The 20683-nt window shown below is 39.9% G+C and overlaps 1 protein-coding gene across 1 annotated transcript in view; it reads left to right on the top strand.

Moving 5' to 3' along the window:
- Positions 1-20683, top strand: part of COL4A1 (collagen type IV alpha 1 chain) — a 130645-nt gene that overhangs the window by 96127 nt on the left and 13835 nt on the right. Inside the window, exons 29-45 of the mRNA XM_030445819.1 lie at positions 455-552; positions 1666-1816; positions 2132-2245; positions 2640-2807; positions 3362-3451; positions 4051-4203; positions 8519-8617; positions 8709-8798; positions 9637-9776; positions 10622-10748; positions 10848-10928; positions 11704-11802; positions 12293-12343; positions 14249-14434; positions 15107-15240; positions 18259-18331; positions 18940-19011. Coding sequence (XP_030301679.1) covers positions 455-552; positions 1666-1816; positions 2132-2245; positions 2640-2807; positions 3362-3451; positions 4051-4203; positions 8519-8617; positions 8709-8798; positions 9637-9776; positions 10622-10748; positions 10848-10928; positions 11704-11802; positions 12293-12343; positions 14249-14434; positions 15107-15240; positions 18259-18331; positions 18940-19011 — 1926 coding nt within the window. The remainder of the gene's footprint in view (positions 1-454; positions 553-1665; positions 1817-2131; positions 2246-2639; positions 2808-3361; positions 3452-4050; positions 4204-8518; positions 8618-8708; positions 8799-9636; positions 9777-10621; positions 10749-10847; positions 10929-11703; positions 11803-12292; positions 12344-14248; positions 14435-15106; positions 15241-18258; positions 18332-18939; positions 19012-20683) is intronic.

Raw genomic sequence — 20683 nt, forward strand, 5'->3', positions numbered from 1 at the left:
GCCAGCTGTGGCATAAAAACCTTCTGTGTGCAACACACAGTAGGATGTGTAGGACATGTCCTACAAAATATATGGAACAAAAGATGTTAATTCACAGTTGGATGTTGTTGTGCATCCCTCAGTCTGATGCCCATTCTGAAGAAGGCTTTGAGAACCCAGTTTTGTAGGCAGGATGTTTCTCAATGTCATAAACCCACAAAGCTATTAATTTAAGAGGAGATGGCATTTATTTTTTCTGGGTGGCTCTTTCTCATCAGAAGCCAAATGCTGCATGAAGCTCATCATTTTATTCTCTCTTGGGACATTTGGTTGCTGGCATCCCTAGATGTCTGACATAAAGGACTACTCAGACCTTTTAAAACATGACCCTGTGAGGATGTGAACAGTTCAGTTGAAGAAGCAGCAAAAGATATTTACAGGCAGGAACAGCAATGATATGAGTTTTGTTTTATAGGTTTTCCAGGTCAACCTGGCTCGCCTGGTCTGCCGGGGACTCCGGGAACCCCTGGCCTGGATGGTTTGCCTGGTGTACCAGGTTTACAGGGTCAAAAAGTAGGTATCACCTGCTGATACTGTTATCTGTGACTGCCCATATTAGCAGGAATGTGTGCAAAGATTCTGGTCTTAAAAAAACCCAACCAACCAAACAAAAAGGTAGCCAAACTGTCCTTCCCACTGTGCACAAAAAGGAATGGAGTTTATGGATGGATGCTTGACATTAATGCTAAAAGGCTTATTGGTCTCCTGTCACAGTTTAACACTGGCCTAGCAGTTAAACCGAGTAACAGATGCTCTCTATTAATCCCCCTCCCTGATAAAGAAAGGAGAGAGAATAAGGGAGAGAGACTTATGGGTTGGAAAGTAAACTACACAGCTTTAATGAAGCAGTAATGATAAATAGGAAAAATTACTAAATATATACAAATATACAGGAAAATTGATACCACGTTCCTTCCCCCCTTTTCCCCCAATAACTCTCACGTCACCACCGAGGCTGCAGGGCAGCCCTGGGAAAGTCCAGGCTGGACTCCTGGGGTCAGCAGCAGTCGGGAGCTGGAGGCAGGAACACTCAGATATGGGCTGGCATGGATCAGGACCACAGGCAGAGGAATGGATGGAATCCTCCCAGGATGCTGAAGCAAAACAGGGAACGGGTGAAGAAAGGGAAGCAGGAAGGGCAGGAAGCTGGAAGCTGGCTTGACCCTTGTGATCCCTCAAATTTATACTGAGTATGACGTGTATGGGATGGAATATTCTGTTTGGTCAATTCTGGCATCTATCTTGTCCATTCCTCCCCAAAGGAGGGCTGCAGGTGGGACCTCTTTCTTCCTTCTGGAGGGTAAAATGTTCCTCGGAGCTGAGCAGTGTCCTTGGCTCTGCATCCCATTCTACAGCTGTAACCATAAACATCGAGCGTTATCAGTCCCAGAAGCCGACACTGTCTGAGAAACTTGCTGTTAATTTCAGCAAGTGCAACTACTTACAAGAGGCTTAGCTGAAAGCGAAAGTATAAGACAGAAAATCACCTTTATCCTGGCCCAAACCAGGACATCTCCCCTGAAGTGATTGTATAGCTCTCTGCCTCTGAGTCATTTAAATATAGTCAGTGAATGAATTCTCGGTTTTGCTCTGTTCGTTCTCAGTCTATTGTGTTTCTTTGGCTAGGGTGAGCCTGGTGTAGGTCTTCCTGGCCCTAAGGGGTTGCCAGGCATCCCAGGTCCAGCTGGTGCCCGTGGAGAGAAGGGAAATCCAGGACTGCCGGGCTTACGTGGTGAGCAAGGCTTTCCTGGCATACCTGGGCAGCAAGGATTCAGAGGTAATATCTCAAGTACATCTCTGTATTTTATTTCTTTTCTAAAGTGATTTCCCAACAGGTGCAGCAAAAGCCTGTTCACCAGGTGCCCTACTAATATCTCAGAGTATTGCCTTTTTTTCTTCCCCTTGTTTTCTCCTTCCAACCACCAGTAGTTAATGCTATCAGCAAAGAGCAGCCCAGAGCAGCCCTTACCCTGAGCCCAGGCAGGAGGCTGCAATGAGAGCTTCTTGATGAAGTGCTTCTGAACCATCTTTACCAAACAAGATTCCAAACAACATCAGAGGACCCTCTGTCTAAGTCTCTGTCTCCCCACAGGTGACCCTGGCCTCCCAGGACTGCAGGGCTTGCAAGGCCCTCCAGGTGCTCCAGGGATGGGTCCGCAGGGAACGCCGGGACCCGCTGGGCAGCCAGGACCCCAGGGACCTCCAGGTGAGAGGAAAATACTCCCATGACAGTGCTTAGGAACAGACACAAATGGATATTGGCTTTGGCAAAAATGTTGATCATGAGCCTTTTGGCAGTGTGAGATTGGTGACATGTGGGGGGGGCATGTTAGTGGGTTTCCTCTGTCTGGTCCAAAGTGTGGGGTGAGGCTTCCTGAGCAAATGCCTGGCATTTTGTTCAGTCTCCTTAGGTCATTGGTGGGTAATGTATACAGGATCAAAGCCTCACTTAGACAACGGGGACTACTTCTGCTGTCTGGCTTGGAGTCTTCATTCTTCATGACATGTAATTTCTGAGCCTGATGTTATCAGGTATTCTTGTTACTGGTGTTCCCCATGCTCCATTAAGAACTAATCCTGAATCTTCTGTTTTATCCTAGGATTTCCTGGTCTGAAAGGAGAAAGGGGCTTCCCTGGTATCCCAGGTCTAGATATGCCAGGACCAAAAGGGGATAAAGGTAGCCAAGGTCAGCCTGGAGTACCAGGGTCTGTGGGGTTACCTGGCCTGCCAGGTCCACAGGGGGCTGTTGGACTGAAAGGATCAGCAGGTAAACATCTTTTCCTTTGCATCTTTGCAAACTTTGCAAAAAACATCTTTGACAGCTTTTTTATTAAACTGTAGTAGCCTGCCATTTCACTCAGTTACCCATCAAAGAGCCCAAGCTTAGGAAAACACATGGGCTGATGTCAGTAAAGCATCTCTGTGTATGTATAACTGGATTGTTACTCAAGTCCTTTGGTGGATAAAATCCAGCAACTTGCAGATCTAGTATTTGGCTTGTAATAATGAAATTATTCTGCACAGTTTCAGTGACAGAATGTGGTTTTAATAATGCCTTTGTTACTGACGGCGTTGTTTACTGTAGTAGGAAGTTTGAAGGATCTGTCAAAAACCCATTACAAACTGTGGTTTATCCTGGTTTTCATAACACTGTTTTTACTGTTGTTTTCTCTATCAGCCTATTTTAGATTAATCATCTTCTTTGTCCCATTTTTCATTAAGTAGTGTGATTCCTAGTATGATATGGAGTAAATAATTCAATTTCTTGTACATTGCACAGCTTGCTTTATTTCTGTATTAACTCTTTCACTTTGATTTCAGGTCCCAAAGGAGAAATGGGAGTTATGGGAACTCCTGGATTGCCAGGAAGTCCTGGACCAGTTGGAGATCGAGGGTTGCCCGGTGAAAAAGGTAAGAGATATTTTCAAATCAAAATTGTATATTAGACTTTTTCGTCAGCAGACAAGAAGTCTGGAAATAACAAAATTTAAGGAATATGTTTGGCCTAAGGAATGTTTAACTTTAAGTAAATTCCCTGTAAGTTAGAAATAGTGACATTTAAAAAGCATTATTCTAGGAGCAGCCCTGTCTTAGGGCAATGAGCCAGGATTATTGATCCATTCTTCAAAAACACAAGTGTTTGCTAGGTGCAAGGATGCTTTAGTTACTAATCCAAGAAAATTACTATTTGGAATTACAGAAAGCCAGCAGGAAGGTCTTAATTAAATCCTTCAAATAATGCTCTGTATTACTGCCAAACTCCTATCCCTATTGTTTTGAGAGTCTAAAATTAATGACTGTGAAATGGGAAAAATATGTCAACTTTTTTGACAGAGCTATTGTGAAGTCCTGGTATAGGAAAACTTCATATGAGATAAATGAGATGTTACAGGACATGGTATTCAGTGCTCAAAATTTGAATAACTAACTAATGTCTTTTTTCACTGTCTACTAAATATTTTTGCAAAGTTTTATGTGCCACTCTAATATTCTGTGCTATCACTTTATAGGTAGCCCAGGTCTCAAGGGTGTAGTTGGACCACAGGGTGATCCAGGTGTCAAAGGAGATAAAGGTGAAGCTGGTCTCCCAGGAAAACCTGGAACGATAGACAACATGGACATGGTTAGTCTCAAAGGCCAAAAGGGAGATCAAGGAGAAAAAGGTAACTTTAGTCTCTAGCTGTGGAATAGTGCAACTAACACTCACATACTGTTAAGCAATGAGGCTTTGGCTTCAGTTGTATCTTAGTTTTAGACAACAATTTAAAAAACAAGATTAAAGACTTTCAAATAACAAATGCAGATATTTTTCTGGTATCTCTCAATGCCATAAAACTGAAGGTTAATCACACACAGAAAGGATTTTGGTCGGATGGAAGATGTTCAATTTGCCCTTATAATTTTACCTCTCTTACCAGAAGATTTTCAAAAGAAAAAAATTTTAAAAGTAGAAACTACAGATTACCAGAAGACAAAAGCTGTCTTTCATGTAAAACTTATAGCAAAAATATTGTTGTGGCCATGAAGACTGATACTGTAAGAAAAAGGAAGCAGCCTTTCTTGACACATCTTTCTTTGTGACCTGAATAAATTTCAGAAAAGACACACTTTGTGTTATATGGCACTGATACCAAAAGATCAACTTATGTTCGTTTAGAAACATCTGGAAATATGCAGGAAAAAAGCAATCAGTTTTCTACTGGAAAGTTCATCGTGGTAGAGATGCTATGTGTGTCAGACAATGCATTCTTATTTTTACTCCCTCATGAAAATTTAGTTATTTAAGATCATCCACTGTCCAATTTTTCCTTTCAAAGAAAAACAGTGTGTATTTTATATTTTTATATTATTTGTCCTTTTTTAATTAAGATTTACTTCTTATTTAAAAATCCCATGAGAGTTTTAAAGTAAATGGTAACTGTTCTAGTTAAAATAAAAGTGTAGGCCTTCGAAGGGAGCTACCTAGATCATGTTGTATGCCATTTCCCTTGGCCAGATCCTTCAGCCTTGCGTTGCATATCACGTTTTCTGAAACAATTATCATTCTTGGTACCCTTTTTGACTTCTCCCCAGTTTGGCTACATCCCTGTAGAGTGCACTTTATTGAAGCAAGTGAAGAACTTCTGCCCTGCTGGAATGAAATTTCCCTTTCTTGAAACAAGAGCTGACTCAGCTTGTTATTTGCTATAATCCTTAATTCTTTACTTCAGGACTGCTGCCTGTGCAATAATTTTTCATTTTATATGTATGCTTTTAGCTTCTCCTTACCACATATGTGTTGTGTTACGCATTTAAATTTCACGATGTTGATTTGCAGCCTTTAATCTAACTCTGCAAAATCCTTATCTGCAGTTTAATCCCATCCTCCCATTGAGCCTTTCCAGTTCAATGTCATCTATTTGGCCTCCTCAATCAACTGTTAAGAGAAATCCCATGGGACAGGGTGTTAGAAGATAAAGGGGCTCAAGATAGCTGGTCAGTATTCAAGGACCACTATTTGCAAGCACAGGATCAGAGCGTCCCTATGGTTAGGAAATCTAGTAAGGGAGCTAGGAGACCAGCATGGTTAAAAAAGGAACTGCTGGGAAAACTTAAGTGGAAAAGGAAAATCTACAGATCATGGAAGGGGGGGCTGGTCACTTGGGAGGAATACAGGACTGTCGTCAGAAGATGTAGGGAGGCAATTAGGAAAGCTAAGGCCTCCTTGGAACTTAACCTTGCAAGTCAGGTTAAGGATAATAGAAAGGGCTTTTTCAAATACATAGCTAACAAAACTAACACTAGAGGCAATATTGGCCCACTAAGGAATGAGCTGGGAGCCCTGGTGACAGAGGATATAAAGAAGGCAGAGGTGCTGAATGCCTTCTTTGCCTCTGTCTTTACTCCTGCGGGGTTTCCGCATGAGCCCCAGATTCATTTAGCCCCAGAAGTAGTCGAGATAGATGAGGAGTTAGACATAGTAGATGAGGATTGGGTTAGGGATCAGCTGAGTAATCTGGACATCCATAAGTTGATGGGTCCAGATGGAATGCATCCAAGGGTGCTGAGGGAGCTGGCGGAGGTCATTGCTAGGCCACTCTCCATCATCTTCAGTAAGTCATGGGTAACAGGAGAGGTGCCTGAGGACTGGAGGATAGCAAATGTCACTCCAGTCTACAAAAAGGGCAAGACGGAGGACCCGGGTAACTATAGACCGGTCAGCCTCACCTCCATCCCTGGAAAGGTGATGGAACAACTTGTTCTTGTCACTATCTCCAGGCATATCAAGGACATGGGAGTCATCAAGAGCAGTCAGCATGGTTTTATCAAGGGTAAATTATGTTTGACTAACCTCATAGCCTTCTATGAGGAAATTACTGGGTGGATAGATGATGGAAGAGCAGTAGATGTGGTTTATCTTTATTTCAGTAAAGCATTTGACACCGTCTCTCACAGCATCCTTGTAGATAAGTTGATCAATTATGGGTTTGGTGATCAGGTAGTGAGGTGGATCAGGAACTGGTTGAAAGGAAGGAGTCAGAGAGTTGTAGTCAATGGGGCAGAATCTGGTTGGAGGTGTGTGACTAGTGGAAGGAGACTGAGGGGTGACCTCATCAATGTTTTCAAATATGTAAGGAGTGAGTGTCAGGGAGATGGAGTTAGGCTCTTCTCAGTAGTGACCAGTGATAGGACAAGGGGTAATGGGTGTAAATTGGAGCACAGGAGGTTCAAGTTGAATATTCGAAAAAATTTTTTTACTGTAAGGGTGACAGAGCCCTGGAACAGGCTGCCCAGGGAGGTTGTGGAGTCTCCTTCACTGGAGACATTCAAAACCCGTCTGGACACGTTCCTATGTGATGTACTCTAGGTGGCCCTGCTCTGGCAGGGGGGGTTGGACTAGATGATCTTTCGAGGTCCCTTCCAACCCCTAGGATTCTGTGATTCTGTGATTCTGTGATTCTGTGATATTCATCAATGTATTCTCTGTTGGACACAGGACAGAGCAATGGAGATTCCTTTCCAGTTTGGCAGTGAAACACTGATACCTATACTATGAAAATTGAAAACAGGAGAGTTTTCCATGCCCTGATTTCCATGCCCTGACCACTTGTCAGAAGGACACTTGGGCTCAAGTGTCCTGGTTGGGTCGCAGAGAAACCAAGGCATGTGGCTAGGCTGTGCCTCTCAGTTTGGACAGCCAAGCACTGCAAGGGAGGGAGAGATCAGGTGTGTATCTCTAAGCTGAGATACACCTGCTTAGAGCACATTTGTATTTGATGAGGCCTATAGTGATTTAATCTAGATGAATTCTTCTCATTTGTTCCTGATCTCGGTATATATGGGGGTATGAAAATCCTTGGAACAAATCCATGTAGTTTGTTTTTCGTTACTTTCTTAACTACTTTTGGCCTGTAGGTTGACTGATTAGTTTCAGTTTCCTTTCAGAAATCCAAATGAGGCACACTGGTTACATGCATTTAAATAAACTTTTGCTGAGAAATTCAAATAGTTAATTTCTTTGTTTACTAACTTCTTCATCTCTCTAGCACTAATAATGCCTGCTTGCAAATTTGAATGCTCTACCTTTTCCTGACCACACACAGTCAACATAATGGCCAGGCTCACATGAGGTGGAAGGGTAGATTACAAACAGATCTGCCAATTTCTGCTGATATTCTGCCCATCTCATCCTCTTCAATCCAAATATACTTGGTACCAGTAGAGAAAAATAATCTAGTTATACTGTGTAACTTTACTGATCTATTAGCTGCCTTCATCTCACAATACAAATTGTGCAGAAATTGTGTTTCATAATTTTTGTGAAAGATTGTCAGTGATGTTTAATGAAAAAAATTTGATTTTGGACATCTTAGGATGTTTTTAATAAAATCCACGTAAAATCATTCAGCAAGCCATCTTCTGTAATCTAGTGTCCTGCATTTCTGTGACACTAGAAGTAAGGTTTATGGACCAAAAATCTTGGACCTTAAAGCTGGAGAAGAGGCATACCACAGAATAAGAGTTGGAGCCATCTAGAATGATGAAGGTGCTTCTACAGTAGATAGAACTGAGGAAGTTGCAAATTTCTGGTTGTGAGCTGGTTGTTCATGTGTACTTTTTTAGATGGTAGAGCAGTCAAATCAATCATTTCTCTTAACAGCTGATACTGTGTGACACTTCTGAAGTAACTGATTAATTTAACTCAAACACGTGTTTATTTGCAACTTCTTTTAAAGATGTAACTTGCCTTGTAATTTCACAGACACCTGAAAAATCGCAATAGCCTGCAGCCTTTCCTCAGCATTGACTTAATGATGGAAGAACTGTGTTTTACTGAAGTGTGACTCTACTGTACAGTGTGTGAAGCTTGAATTCAGCCATTTTCTTGTTCAGCAGAGAGAAGCAACAGTGGCCAAAAATTAACTAGAAGGATGGTTTTATGGCATTACAGTAAATTTTGATATCACTGATCTCTACTTTTTTTTACTTGGTATCTAGGGGACCATGGACCAACTGGAGAAAAAGGGTTACAGGGGGAATATGGAGAACCAGGAATTCCAGGGAAGGATGGTGAACCTGGTACTCCAGGACAGCCAGGTATGTCTGAAGTTGGTAACAGAGAGACTGTTTATCAGATATTTTAAGCTGCATTAACTAATGAGACTCTTAATTTTTCTGCTGTTCACAGGACCTAAAGGTGATCAGGGTCCCCCAGGGTTTCCAGGGGATCCAGGACTTCCAGGGCAAAAAGGATCGATTGGTGAAATGGGTTTGCCAGGTACTGATTGCTAAGAATTTCTTATTATTGTTTTCCTCAAGTTAGTACAGAACATCATGAGAGACCTGGATAGAATTTTTGTTGGTGTGTATCTACTAAATGGTTGTGCTGTTTGCAGTGTCTGAACTTCAGGTTTTTGGGACATTTCTCAATCCTATTGTTATATACAAATAGTAGGATAGTTTCCTAAGTTTCTACATGTGAATCCTTTAGCTGGATATGTAGGGTTTGTACATTCGTTGCAGACAGGCATTTCTTCACGTGATATCTGCATGTATGTCTGTCTCTGCTAGTGTGTGAACTGCATTAAGCTTCTTGTGTGTTTTCCCCCTTTTAAAAGTTTGGTGGGTTACTGTGTACTGCATGTTAATTACAAGGTGTAGAGGTCTGGGAAGAGTGTTGTAGAGGGGACTGGTAAAAAATAGAATGGAGAAGAACCATTCTGTACCTCAACACAGAAACTTCATCTCCATTTAGATGGTCTTATGCCTACTATATTTAGGATATCAAAGCTGAAAGACTGAAATGGTAAAGAGGAACAGAAAAGTTTTCTACAGCAGGGTCTCTTTGTCATTGTGGTCCTGTTAGAAACTAGCCAAATCAACATAAACTTTTATTCAAATCGTGTTTTTAGCAAGAGCTCTGAATCCAAGATTATGACCTTCTGAGGAGAGTGTGTTTTCCTATATAAAGTCCCATTTAGAGAATGAATGTCAAAAGTTAATTCACTAGCTATTTAGTGAGTTATGTTGCTTTTCTATCTGTGAATAACTAAGGCAATGCTATATAAAATCATTATCTAGTTCTCATACACCCCTTTTTCATTTTCATTTACTAGGGACACCTGGAGAAAAGGGTCTGCCAGGAGTACCAGGTGCACCAGGCACACCAGGGTTCCCTGGGCAAAAAGGTGAAAAAGGAGACAAAGGAGCACCAGGTTTTCCTGGAATTGGCTTTCCAGGGTCTCCTGGTGAGAAGGTATTTACATCCCTAAGGATTTAATTGTCTGACTCTACCAAGTACCTCATTTTAAAAGATGCAATGAGAAGTGTGCATATGCACAGGTTTAGATGTATTCTGTCTGATGGGGATCATTATCTCCAGGGTTTTTACTTATTCTGCCTCCTCAGAAAAGACTGCTTTACAATGCTAGAAATACGGGAGAGGGGAATAACTCTTAAAAATACTAAGTAAATTAAGTGAAAAGGCCTTCTTGCACACTGAGAAAATAATCACACTGAAATGGTGTTTCTGTACTTTTTCAGAGATACTGGGAAGCTGAAAAAACTATAAAATGCTCAGATATTACTAAAAAGAGAACTATATTAATACTGTCTATCAAGCTAATTTAATCTCTAACAGTATTCTAACAGAATTATAACTTCTTTCAGATTCCTTTTCCTGGCTGTAAAATGGCAGTAGTCATGAATTTATAAGCAAAAACTGTAAAAATAAAATTTATTAATCTGGTGTGTTCATAAAACATAACCTTCAAATGTTTTGAAGAATTGAAAATTGATTTTTTTTCGAAGGTTATTAGTTGTATTTAGTAAGTTAAGAGGCTAATTTGGAAAAGACTTTGTCAAAAAATGCATAGAAAGCTACTTATTTCATATGTAGGTACTAAGCAGTTGCTAGAAAAGTCAATAATTTTGATAGTGAAATTAAATGTCAAATCCTAAGTGACTTTTTTTTCTAAATGGAACAAGAATGAAATTCTTTGTAATTCTGGTGGATAGGAAGGGTGACATCTACCATTACAAATGGAAAAAGCTGTTTAAGAATTACTGTCTGGATCTGTTAATGTGTGTTGCTTCCTCTAGGGAGAACCAGGAAGAACGGGTAGTCCAGGTTTATCTGGAGATAAGGGTGAAAAGGGTAGTGCAGGAATTCCTGGAATGCCGGGTGCTCCAGGTCCCAAAGGATCCCCTGGCATGGCAGGATTTCCAGGCAAGTGTTTATGCTTTAATGGAACAGAAATTGCAGTGGTAAATAATGTGAAACTTCTATCAGATATTCTGAATGTAAACTCTTCTTTCTTTCTTTAAGGGAGCCCTGGCCGCCATGGAGAAAAGGGTGAAAAAGGACTCCCTGGCTTAAGTGGTATTCCAGGTTTAAAAGGAGAACCAGGTAGGAAAGAAAAACAAAACACCAAATGCTACTTAAAGTAGTGCTCACATCCAGCCAGTGGCTAAAACAAACACTGTGGCATTCCATGTTCATTTTGGCTTAGACATTTCCTGCTACATTTGTTCATTTCATAAAGGGAAAAAAAGACAGTGGTGTTTCCCAGGTAAATCTGAGTCACTGGAGTGTGGGGTTGACATTTCTTTTGTCCTGTTTGTGGAAAATATTTTACTACCTTCCACAAAACTGGTTGTTGCTACACCCATTCGTTCTGTTTTTTGTGAGTTCATTTTAAAATGATAAAGTTGATCTATGGGCCCAAATCTGAATCATTATATTAGCATCATTACAGATTGTAAAGAGATGAGTAAGGGAGTGTAAGTCTGTACTGTTATAACAGTGTTTTTGAACCTGGAGCCTTGTGTTCTTAGTACACTGGCTGCAGGACACAACATATCACTGGGCAATGAGCTGTGCTATTCACAGGTCTCTGCTGGAGTTCCTGCTCTCTAAATTCACTGAGACTCCTGATAATTAGCTATGTCAAAATCTGTAATACTTGAGCCCTGTCTAACACGGATTAAATTCAAAAGTAACCTCAGAGAACAGTCACATTGAAGTCATCATACAGTATCTGCTTGGTCTCTGTGGGAGCAAAAGAATAAATTAAGGTTTAGTTAATCTTTTCTTTACAGGAAAATAAAAAACATAACCAAGCAAAAATGTAAAAAAAGTTTGATGATTCATAGGTTAAATGAAAATGGCAATGATTTTTCAGGTGAGCCTGGTGTTCCGGGTCCTGCTGGTGCCATTGGACAGAAGGGTGAGCCAGGTTATGATGGGATTCCAGGAGCAGCTGGTGCAAAGGGTGAACAAGGTACTCTAGCTACCATGTTATGGTTATGGGGTACAAAAATGCACAGATACAAAAATGCATGAGTGGCTGATAGAGGGGTGTACTGGGTTTGAGGCATTTGGGGTGAAACCTTAGAAAATAAAGTTAGTATGGTGCTTACAAACTACTGCCATCCATCATTGTAAAGCTGATCATTTAGATGAGCAACTGTGTTTAATCAGTCTCATCTTGAAATAATGTATTTCACAAAAGCTGGCAATACTTTAAAGAATTGGTGTGTTTTGAAATTAATTTTGGTCTTCAACTTAGCTGTGAAATAATGGGACAGGCTTGACTTTTCTTAGGGTAGGGTTTTCAGTCATACAAGACCCATTGTGGCAGATACAATACCAATAAATAACAAAGTCTCTGCCCCGAAGAACTTTTGCATAAACCATTTATTTAGATTTTATGTTTGCTTAATAGAGTTTTGTTCAACGTCTCCTAACTTTTTGCTGCCTCTACGTTGCAGGTAGTCCAGGTAGAGGACTTCCAGGATATCCCGGTGCAAAGGGAGATAAAGGTAAAACACTTCTTTAAACAAGCAGCAAACCTCCCTCCCAACATACTATAAATACAATTCTGTAATTCAGACAAACTTTCTACGTCATTCTTTTACATGCTATACCCTTTCAGAGCAGGCAGAAACTCTGAGAGGCTCAAATACTAATTTCTGTTACAGTGGCAGCATCTTGGACATGAGTTAGATATGCCCTAAAATAGGTAATTATTCATAGTGTGGAATTTACTGCAAGCTGTGCTGTGGTGAGGTAATACAAATAACTCCTGTATTTGTGTGCTGTGCTGTTGACTCCAAGTATTTCTGTTTTCCTACTAATTTTGCAAGAATCAAAGTCTAGTAAGGCTTTATGCACTGGACAGCTAAAGATAGTAGTTTTGTGGCCACCATACCACAGTACTTTTTTTACCTGAATCTGCTGTGCAGCCCAGATGCAATATTATTCATTGCTAAAATAGTTTTTTTTATACAGCTCAGTAAAGCATGTCTAGGCTATGCACAGGAGCATGGTGCAGAGATGCAAAGACAGCAGAGATCTAATGAGATGTTACTGAAAATTGTTCTTACCTGGACTCAGGACTTATTAGTTTGGGTACAGGCATATAGCTATCACAATTTCAAGACCACCTGAGGTCTTCACAAAATGTCACTGCTCAGTGATGTGAGAATGGCTTGATTGGTTGGAGTTGGTCCTTGTTCAAAGGTGTCTGTAATGCACCATGCTCCATTTTATGAAATAAGTATGCCCTAAACACTAGGCTGCAGTAGATACAGTAGTGAAGAAATATCAAAGTGCTGCTGATAAAGGAAATTTTGTATGATTAAAGAATTTTCAGTGTTGAACATCCACAAAACAAGAAAGATTCAGCTATCCATTTATAAAATTAACATTAATTATCAAATTTTGGAGAACTTAGATGTCTTCAAATATCAATGTCCTACCTCACTCATTCCTCCCATAATTGCAAGAAACTTGTGTAGACGATGAAAAGTGGTTAACCAGGATTTTAGAATATCATTTATTTACCAACTCAGATTAATTATAATTGCTGAGAAAGCTGTAATGTTAGAGAACTTATTTAGTAAGCATATTTTCTATTCATAGTTCAGTAAGGCTTGTAGAATGCTGGATTATGAGAACACTTTTCTCACCTTACCCATTTCTCTCATTCTTAGCACAGCTCATCTAAAAATATCTGATTTTAGAGTAAATAGATATCCAACTGACATAATCTGTGTTCCAAATGTGTTGTAATTCGAGAAAAACAAGTCCATGATTTAAAGACCCTGTTATGTTTAGGAAAAGGGCCAGGAATAGTGGTCTTTATACATTCCAATTCTCTTATTATTGTCATTACACCAGCTAGTCTATATTCTTTTTGCTCAATCATGATCTAAAATTCAACTGAATAGTAAATGTTAAACTATTTATACAAGCTTAAAAGTAAGTACTAAATGTCTAAATTTAGACCTTAGGTAAAGAAATCTTCCCTTTTTCTCTGGGAGTAAGTCCTTCTGTGCTTAGTCAAGCAAAACATCCATTACTCAGCTATGACAATAGTAATGGTAATGGAGTAAGGGTTAGGAGCCTTTATATTTCTTGTGGAAGGACTGATAGAGAGATGCTGAATATTAATCTATTTTTAGAGTAGATTAAAATAGCCCAGTACTCAGCTTATCTAAGAAAATATGTCAGTCATACTACTCTTTTCTTCATACTATATGTCATGATGTGACAAATGATACAGATTACCAAAAGTTTTGCATTTTTATTCAAATGCATAAAGGCAAAGTAAGTATTATCTTGAGGAATAAAGCTTACGATGAGTGAGTGGATAATAAGGCAGAAGGTTTCAGTGATTGTGATCCTTTCTCTAACCATGTTTTGGGGGTTGTTTCAACTATTAGGTGCAAAAGGTGAAGTGGGTTTTCCAGGATCCCCAGGAAGTCCCGGAATCCCAGGTCTAAAAGGGGAACCAGGATATATTGGTCCACCAGGCCCCAAAGGCAGCCAAGGTCTTCCTGGACTACCAGGAAGTGCAATGGCGGGCCCTAAAGGAGACAGAGGACCCCAAGGCCAACCTGGACTTCCAGGTAACTCTTTATTATTATATTATTAATGCACTATTGTTAATCAAAGCTCATCTAATTAATTAATAATATAACCAATATCACAGATCCTTATTTGTCCTCTTCTCACAGGTCAGAGAAAAACTCCACATCATAGGCAGTTTGGCATTATGTCCTAGAACAGGCTGATTTCATCTCCTCAGGCAGCTGGGTTTGTCCAGAAGGCTTTCTGATGTTGAGAAGTTTGCTTCCCATTTCCATTTTTCCCTCTGGACTTTAGTTACTGATTTGAGGCAGCCATGGCTGAATGTTCCTACACCCTGGAATGCTCAAGTGTCACCTTTACCTTGGCAGTGGCCCTGTGCTAGAGTTTAAAGTGGAGAGTAGAGCAGACCTGCAAAAAGTCTCCTGCATGTTTGTAGCTGAGAATGTGCCCTGTTTGTTTTGGACATACAGAAAATTTTCCACTATTTTCCATCTGCCACAGACTGATAAAAGATAGATGTCCAGTCAGATGGGGAGTCATATGGACCTAACTGCAACAGATTCTCTTACTTATTTCTTGAAATGTCATTATAATGTGTTAGAAAATGTTTCTTTGGGTCTGCCCATTTGCAGATTGAGCCAGCTTGTCTTCCATCAGGTACTGCTCTGAACAGATTTTGCCACTAAATACTCTCTTTTTCTGGTTTGTAGGTCTACCAGGTCCAACAGGGCCACCAGGACCCCCAGGTCTGAAAGGGGCCAAGGGAGAGCAGGGGACCAGTGGCTGGCCTGGGAGTCCTGGGAGTCCTGGAGACAAAGGTGATCCAGGTTTCCAGGGACTGCCAGTAAGTTACTTTCAGTATACTTAGTATTTGCTGAGAATTTGTTTTTGTAATTAATGGATATATTAATCATAGATGTTTCATGTTCAAAATAATGATAATTTATTCTCATAGTGCCCTTGGACTCACTGTTGATGATATAAAGTCAGTTTTAAAACATTTCAATTCTCTCCTTTTAAAGGCTACCTACCAACAAGCCCCAGTGAGCTAATGAAGTTATTACAAATTTATAGATAGTAAGTGGTAACATGCAACACCCAGAATATAACTTACAATGTATTAACAGTGCAGGATGGCTGCAGCACATCCATAAATCCTGCAAATGCATTAGTAGTTAATTTTAAAGGGTTGCATATTTCACGATAAATTGCCTTCTGAAAATACCTGAACTGCTTGGTTTTGTTATGAAACCTTTCAAATAAAGTGCACTTTCAGTAGTCAGTGATGAAATATAGCTGCTGATTTAGAAATACAAACAGGCAATGCTATTAATACATTGTTGTCATATATTATTCATTTTCCCTGATCTAGACGAGTCACTTTTCTTCATATTAGGGAGAACAAAGTAGAATAGAACAGTCACCCAGCCTTGTTGGTTTTCTATACTCTTTCTCTTAGAGTGTTTGCTACCTTTTCTCAAACTGAAAATATACTCTATATTTTACCTTTTAATTTCCTCTTTCCTACTAAAGAAAACGCCAAAACCCCACACATTATAATAATAATAATTATAATACTTATAATGAAGGAATAGTGAAAGTAGAACTCAACGATCCCTAGTGTACAAAAGGAAGGAAAACTCAGGAGTAAGTTTGTGGTGTGAAAAGCAGAATACTGATAATGGGCTTAAAAATGATTAAGGATTTGGTTCAGTGTTCTGACACTAGATCTTGGCTATGCCTTTCTTTTTATCATTAAGAACAGACCATACCTTACCATACCACACTACACCACACCATACCATACTGTACCATAGCATGCCACACCAGCTTTGAAGGTAGGAAATTTCAAAATAACATTCCAGTGTATTTTCCCTATTCTAAGAATTTGCAGCTAAACTCCAGGCAGTTGTAAAGCTTTCACAAGTTGATATTCCTGTTCAAGATTGTTTGCGTATCAAGAATGGGAAATGTCAAAGGATTTTGATTCCATGCCTTCAATCAGAAGAAAATATTTTAACTGTCCTTGAGGTGCAGTGCATAGTACTGCGTTGTTAATTCACTGTGAAATGCTGCAGTGAGAATTATTTCAATATTAAACTTCCTTTGGTGGTACATACTAAGCTGGGCTTCTAATGTCTTCATCATTCCCCATGTGACAGCCTCCTGCCCTGATTATAGCTTGATTGCTCATACAGGTCTGCAGGTACATGGTAACCTGTAACAGAAAGGAGATCTGCTTACAAGATGGGTGACACAACCTGTTCAAAAATCCTATTAAAAGCAGTGAATGTAGACATCAGACCATGAAATACTAATCCTATGGTTTTTTCTGTGTATTTTAATGTTGCAATCAGAAAAGAAACATTTTAATAGTGTTCACAGACTGAAATTGTTTTGTTTTGTTTGGAGTAGATCCAACACAAAACGTTGTTTTCCAAGCTATATCTGATGGGGAAAAAAAAGAAACTGAATAGTGTTGTGGAAAAAGTATTTTGATGGAAAGCTTCCAATAAACACCTGTTAGAAATAATTCCATTGTATAATTAACACCTAAAAAAAGAAAAAAGTCATTAAAGATCTCTTTTAGTGAGATTATCTGACTCATAACTCTCTTCTGAATGTTGCCCCTTCTGTTTTCTGCTACATGTATTTACATGGTATGGTGCACAGAGAGGGCCATTTCTTTAAACCATCCTGCATCCTATGACCATGTGACTGAAGGAAACCAGGGAACTTTACTTCATTAATACCTCCCTTACCACTACAAGGGTAGCATTTCTTTTGTTTAACTTTCAAAAGTCTCACTGCTGACATCCATTCTTGTGCTAGTCATCTCTTCTCCCTTTATAGTCAGAGGAAAGAATTAGGCGTTTGCAGGGAGCCATTCTTCTCACCTAAATAAAAACATCTAACTTACATCACATGAAAAATCACTCCTGTATCTGTCTATTCTATTGCTTTCCAAATCTGATGAGAGGAGTCCTACCATTGGTATTACTTTTCACTGAGCACTCAATTCACATCTCCAACCTCTGAATGGTAAGTTACTTAACAAAGGGATTTAATTTCTTTTGTCCACCTGTGTTCAACATTTTAGAATATAGGAGACTACCACTGCCATCTTGCTTCAGCCAGGAAGGGACTCTAAACTATACTTATAGGCTTTTTGCAGATGATCTGCAACAGAAAAAAAAGAAGAAAGGAAATTTACACTGATTTAAATCACTATTACGATGTCTTTTGGAATATGGGCTTGATTTTTCTTGAAGAAAATCAGCTACAGTGAACTTGTTACCATTAATTTCAGAGGAGCAGTGTAAGATGGTGAAGGCAGAAGGAGGAGTTTACATGTGTTTGAAGTGTTTAAGTCCCTGACTGTTTCAGCTCTGTTGAAAAGTAAAAACCTTCAGAGGATTGGCAGTCATTGAGCACGTTTAATTTCATTCCACATGTGAATGTAGGAGTTTTCAAGTCTACTGTGGTCCAGAATTACCCCTAGCAACTGTCTGCTTGGGCTGCACTGATATTAGTATTCACTGAGATTTATGCTTATTGATGTTTTTCGTGACAATATGGCTCATGCTTGAAAGTCTTTTTATTAGCTACACTGTTAGTGAGACCTTATTCTGATCTAGTATCTTTGTAAGACAAAACATAGTTCAGTAAGAGCAAGGTGTCACACTTGTTCCTGTAAGAGAGGCTTCTCATCTAATCATGGTAGGGAATAAGCATTCCTTAAACTTCCTGGCTTTTCTGTCATATTAGGTTTTTTTCAGAGGTTTCCAAAAATACACAGCCTAATTGAGAGTTATATCATAATAGTGTAGGGTAACTATACTTCACATTTTCTTTTATACAGGGTAGTCCTGGTTTACCAGGAGATATTGGTCAAAAGGGTGATCTGGGACCTCCAGGAATTCCAGGTATTCCAGGTGAGAAAAAAATTTACTGTATTCCTGAAAAGCATGCGAAGATGCCTCTTAAGTATCCTTCCTCTCTCAAAAAGGATGCTCAATGTTGTCTCTATGTTACAAATTACTGAAACAGGATATTAAAAGCTCCATGAAAAAGAGAGCTACATAGAGATTTTTCTGAAGGTGTTCTGCCTTTTTCCTGTTGTCTTGCTTTGCCCATTTTATGTGCATGCTTGCTTTAAAATGTGGATGTTGCTTTAATTGTTTATGGGCATTACCAGTCAAGAATTCTTAAGATTTTCTTCAGAATTAGAGGCAAATGTTACTATTATATTAGAGGAAACACAGGCTTAGTGTGTCTCCCTTGCTGACTGTATTGCTGCTATTGTGACCATCATATACATGAAAACACTGCTTGTTTAAAAAAATGGCAGTTATTAATTAGAACAAATAATTCTTACAATTTAGAGAAACATATTATAAATTAAATTATGAAAAATCTGGTTTCAGTCATTATTTCTTTGAGCCCTTGCATGACTGTGGTGTCGTACATGATTACTCTGCACATATTCTTCCAAATCAATAAATTATTGAATTTTTCATGTAAATAATTCTTTTATCTTCAGGTCCAAAAGGATCTCCTGGTTTCCAAGGGCTTAAGGGTGAGAGAGGTGACCAAGGTCTTCCTGGATCTAAAGGTAAAATATAAAGGCTTGGTTTTTTTTCCCTGAGATGATGTTGTTAAAATGGTTGTTTGTGACTAATCAATAAATAATTCTCTACCTGTTTTATTCAGTATAGAAATGTGGAATATGAAAACAAATATCATGGTATCAACATCCAAATAGTCAGATTAGAATTAAGCATTACGTAAAGAATGAATGTATTAATCTCCTGCTCTGAAAAATCAATACTGATGTTTTGTCATTACTAAAATCTTCAAATGATGTCATAGAACCATGGACTCATATAATTGCTTAGGTCTGAAGGGGCTTTTAAAGATCATCCAGAACAATCTCCCTGCCATGAGCAGGAATGTCTTTCACTATACCAAGCTGCTGAAAGCCACATCCAACCTGACTTGGACCATTTCCAGTGGTGGGGTATCCACAGCTTCCCTAGGCAACCTATTACGGTGTCTCACCACCTTCCTTGTAACAAGTGTTTTCCTTCTGTCCAATCTAGATCTACCTGCTTTCTGTTTAAAATTGTTGCCCCTTGTTCTGTCACTCCAGACCTGGGTAAAAAGTCTCCCTCTGTCTTTCTTATAAGCCTTTCTTATATATGGAAAGACTGCAAAAAGATGTCCCCAAAGTCTTCTCCAGGCTAAATAACTCCAACTTTCTCAGTCTTTCTTCATAGGAGAGGTGTTCCATGCTCTGATAATTTTCAAAGCTCTTCTCTCAGCCTGCTTGAACAAGTCCACATCCTCTTGTACCAGGAATCCCAGAGTAATCCATGTGGGGTCTGTAGAGGATAGTAAAAGGGGAGAATCACCTCCCTGGACCTGCTGGTCGCGTTTCTTTTCATGTAGCCCAGAGAACTATTCTGGGCTATTTAAGCACACATTGCTGACTCATAGAATATAAATCATAGAATATGCCAGGCTGGAAAGTCCCACCAGGATCATGAAGTCCAACTCCTGTCCCTGTGTAGGGCCCCCCCAGAATCACACTGTGTGCCTGAGAGCATCATCCAAATGCTTCTTGAACTCAGGCAGGGTTGGTGCTGTGACCACTTCCCTAAGGAGCTTGTTCTATTGCTCAGCTGCCCTCTGAGTGAAAAACCTTTTCCTGATATCCAACCCAAACCTCCCCTGGTTCAGCTTCCTACCATTTCCTGAGTCCTGTCTTTGGTTACAGGAGTGCAGAAATCAGTGCCTGTCCCATCTCTTCCCCATGAGGAAGCCATGTACAGCAGTGAGGTCACCCTCAGCCTCCTTTTCTCCAAACTGAACAATCCAAGTGACCTCAGCCTCATAATTTAACCCTTCCAGACCCTTCACCAACATTGCTGCTCTCTTCTGGATGCCCTCCATTAGCCTGATGTCTTTTTTATACTGTGGTGCTCAAAACTCCACAGTACTCAAGGTGAGGCTGTACCAGTGCAGAGCAGAGTGGGACAATCACCTCCCTTGACCTCCTGGCAATGCTGTGATTGATGCACCCCAGGACATGGTTGGCCCTCCTGGCTGCCAGGGCACTCTGCTGGCTCATGTTCAGTTTGCCATCAACCAGGACTCCCAGAACCCTCTCTGCTGCTCTGCTCTTCAGCCACTCATTCTCCAGTCTGTGCTTGACACCAGGGTTTCCCCATCCTAGGTGCAGAATTCGGCACTTGTCCTTGTTAAACTTCATGTGGTCATATCCA

The sequence above is a fragment of the Calypte anna genome, chromosome 1, assembly GCF_003957555.1.
Source record: "Calypte anna isolate BGI_N300 chromosome 1, bCalAnn1_v1.p, whole genome shotgun sequence".
NCBI lineage: Eukaryota > Metazoa > Chordata > Aves > Apodiformes > Trochilidae > Calypte > Calypte anna.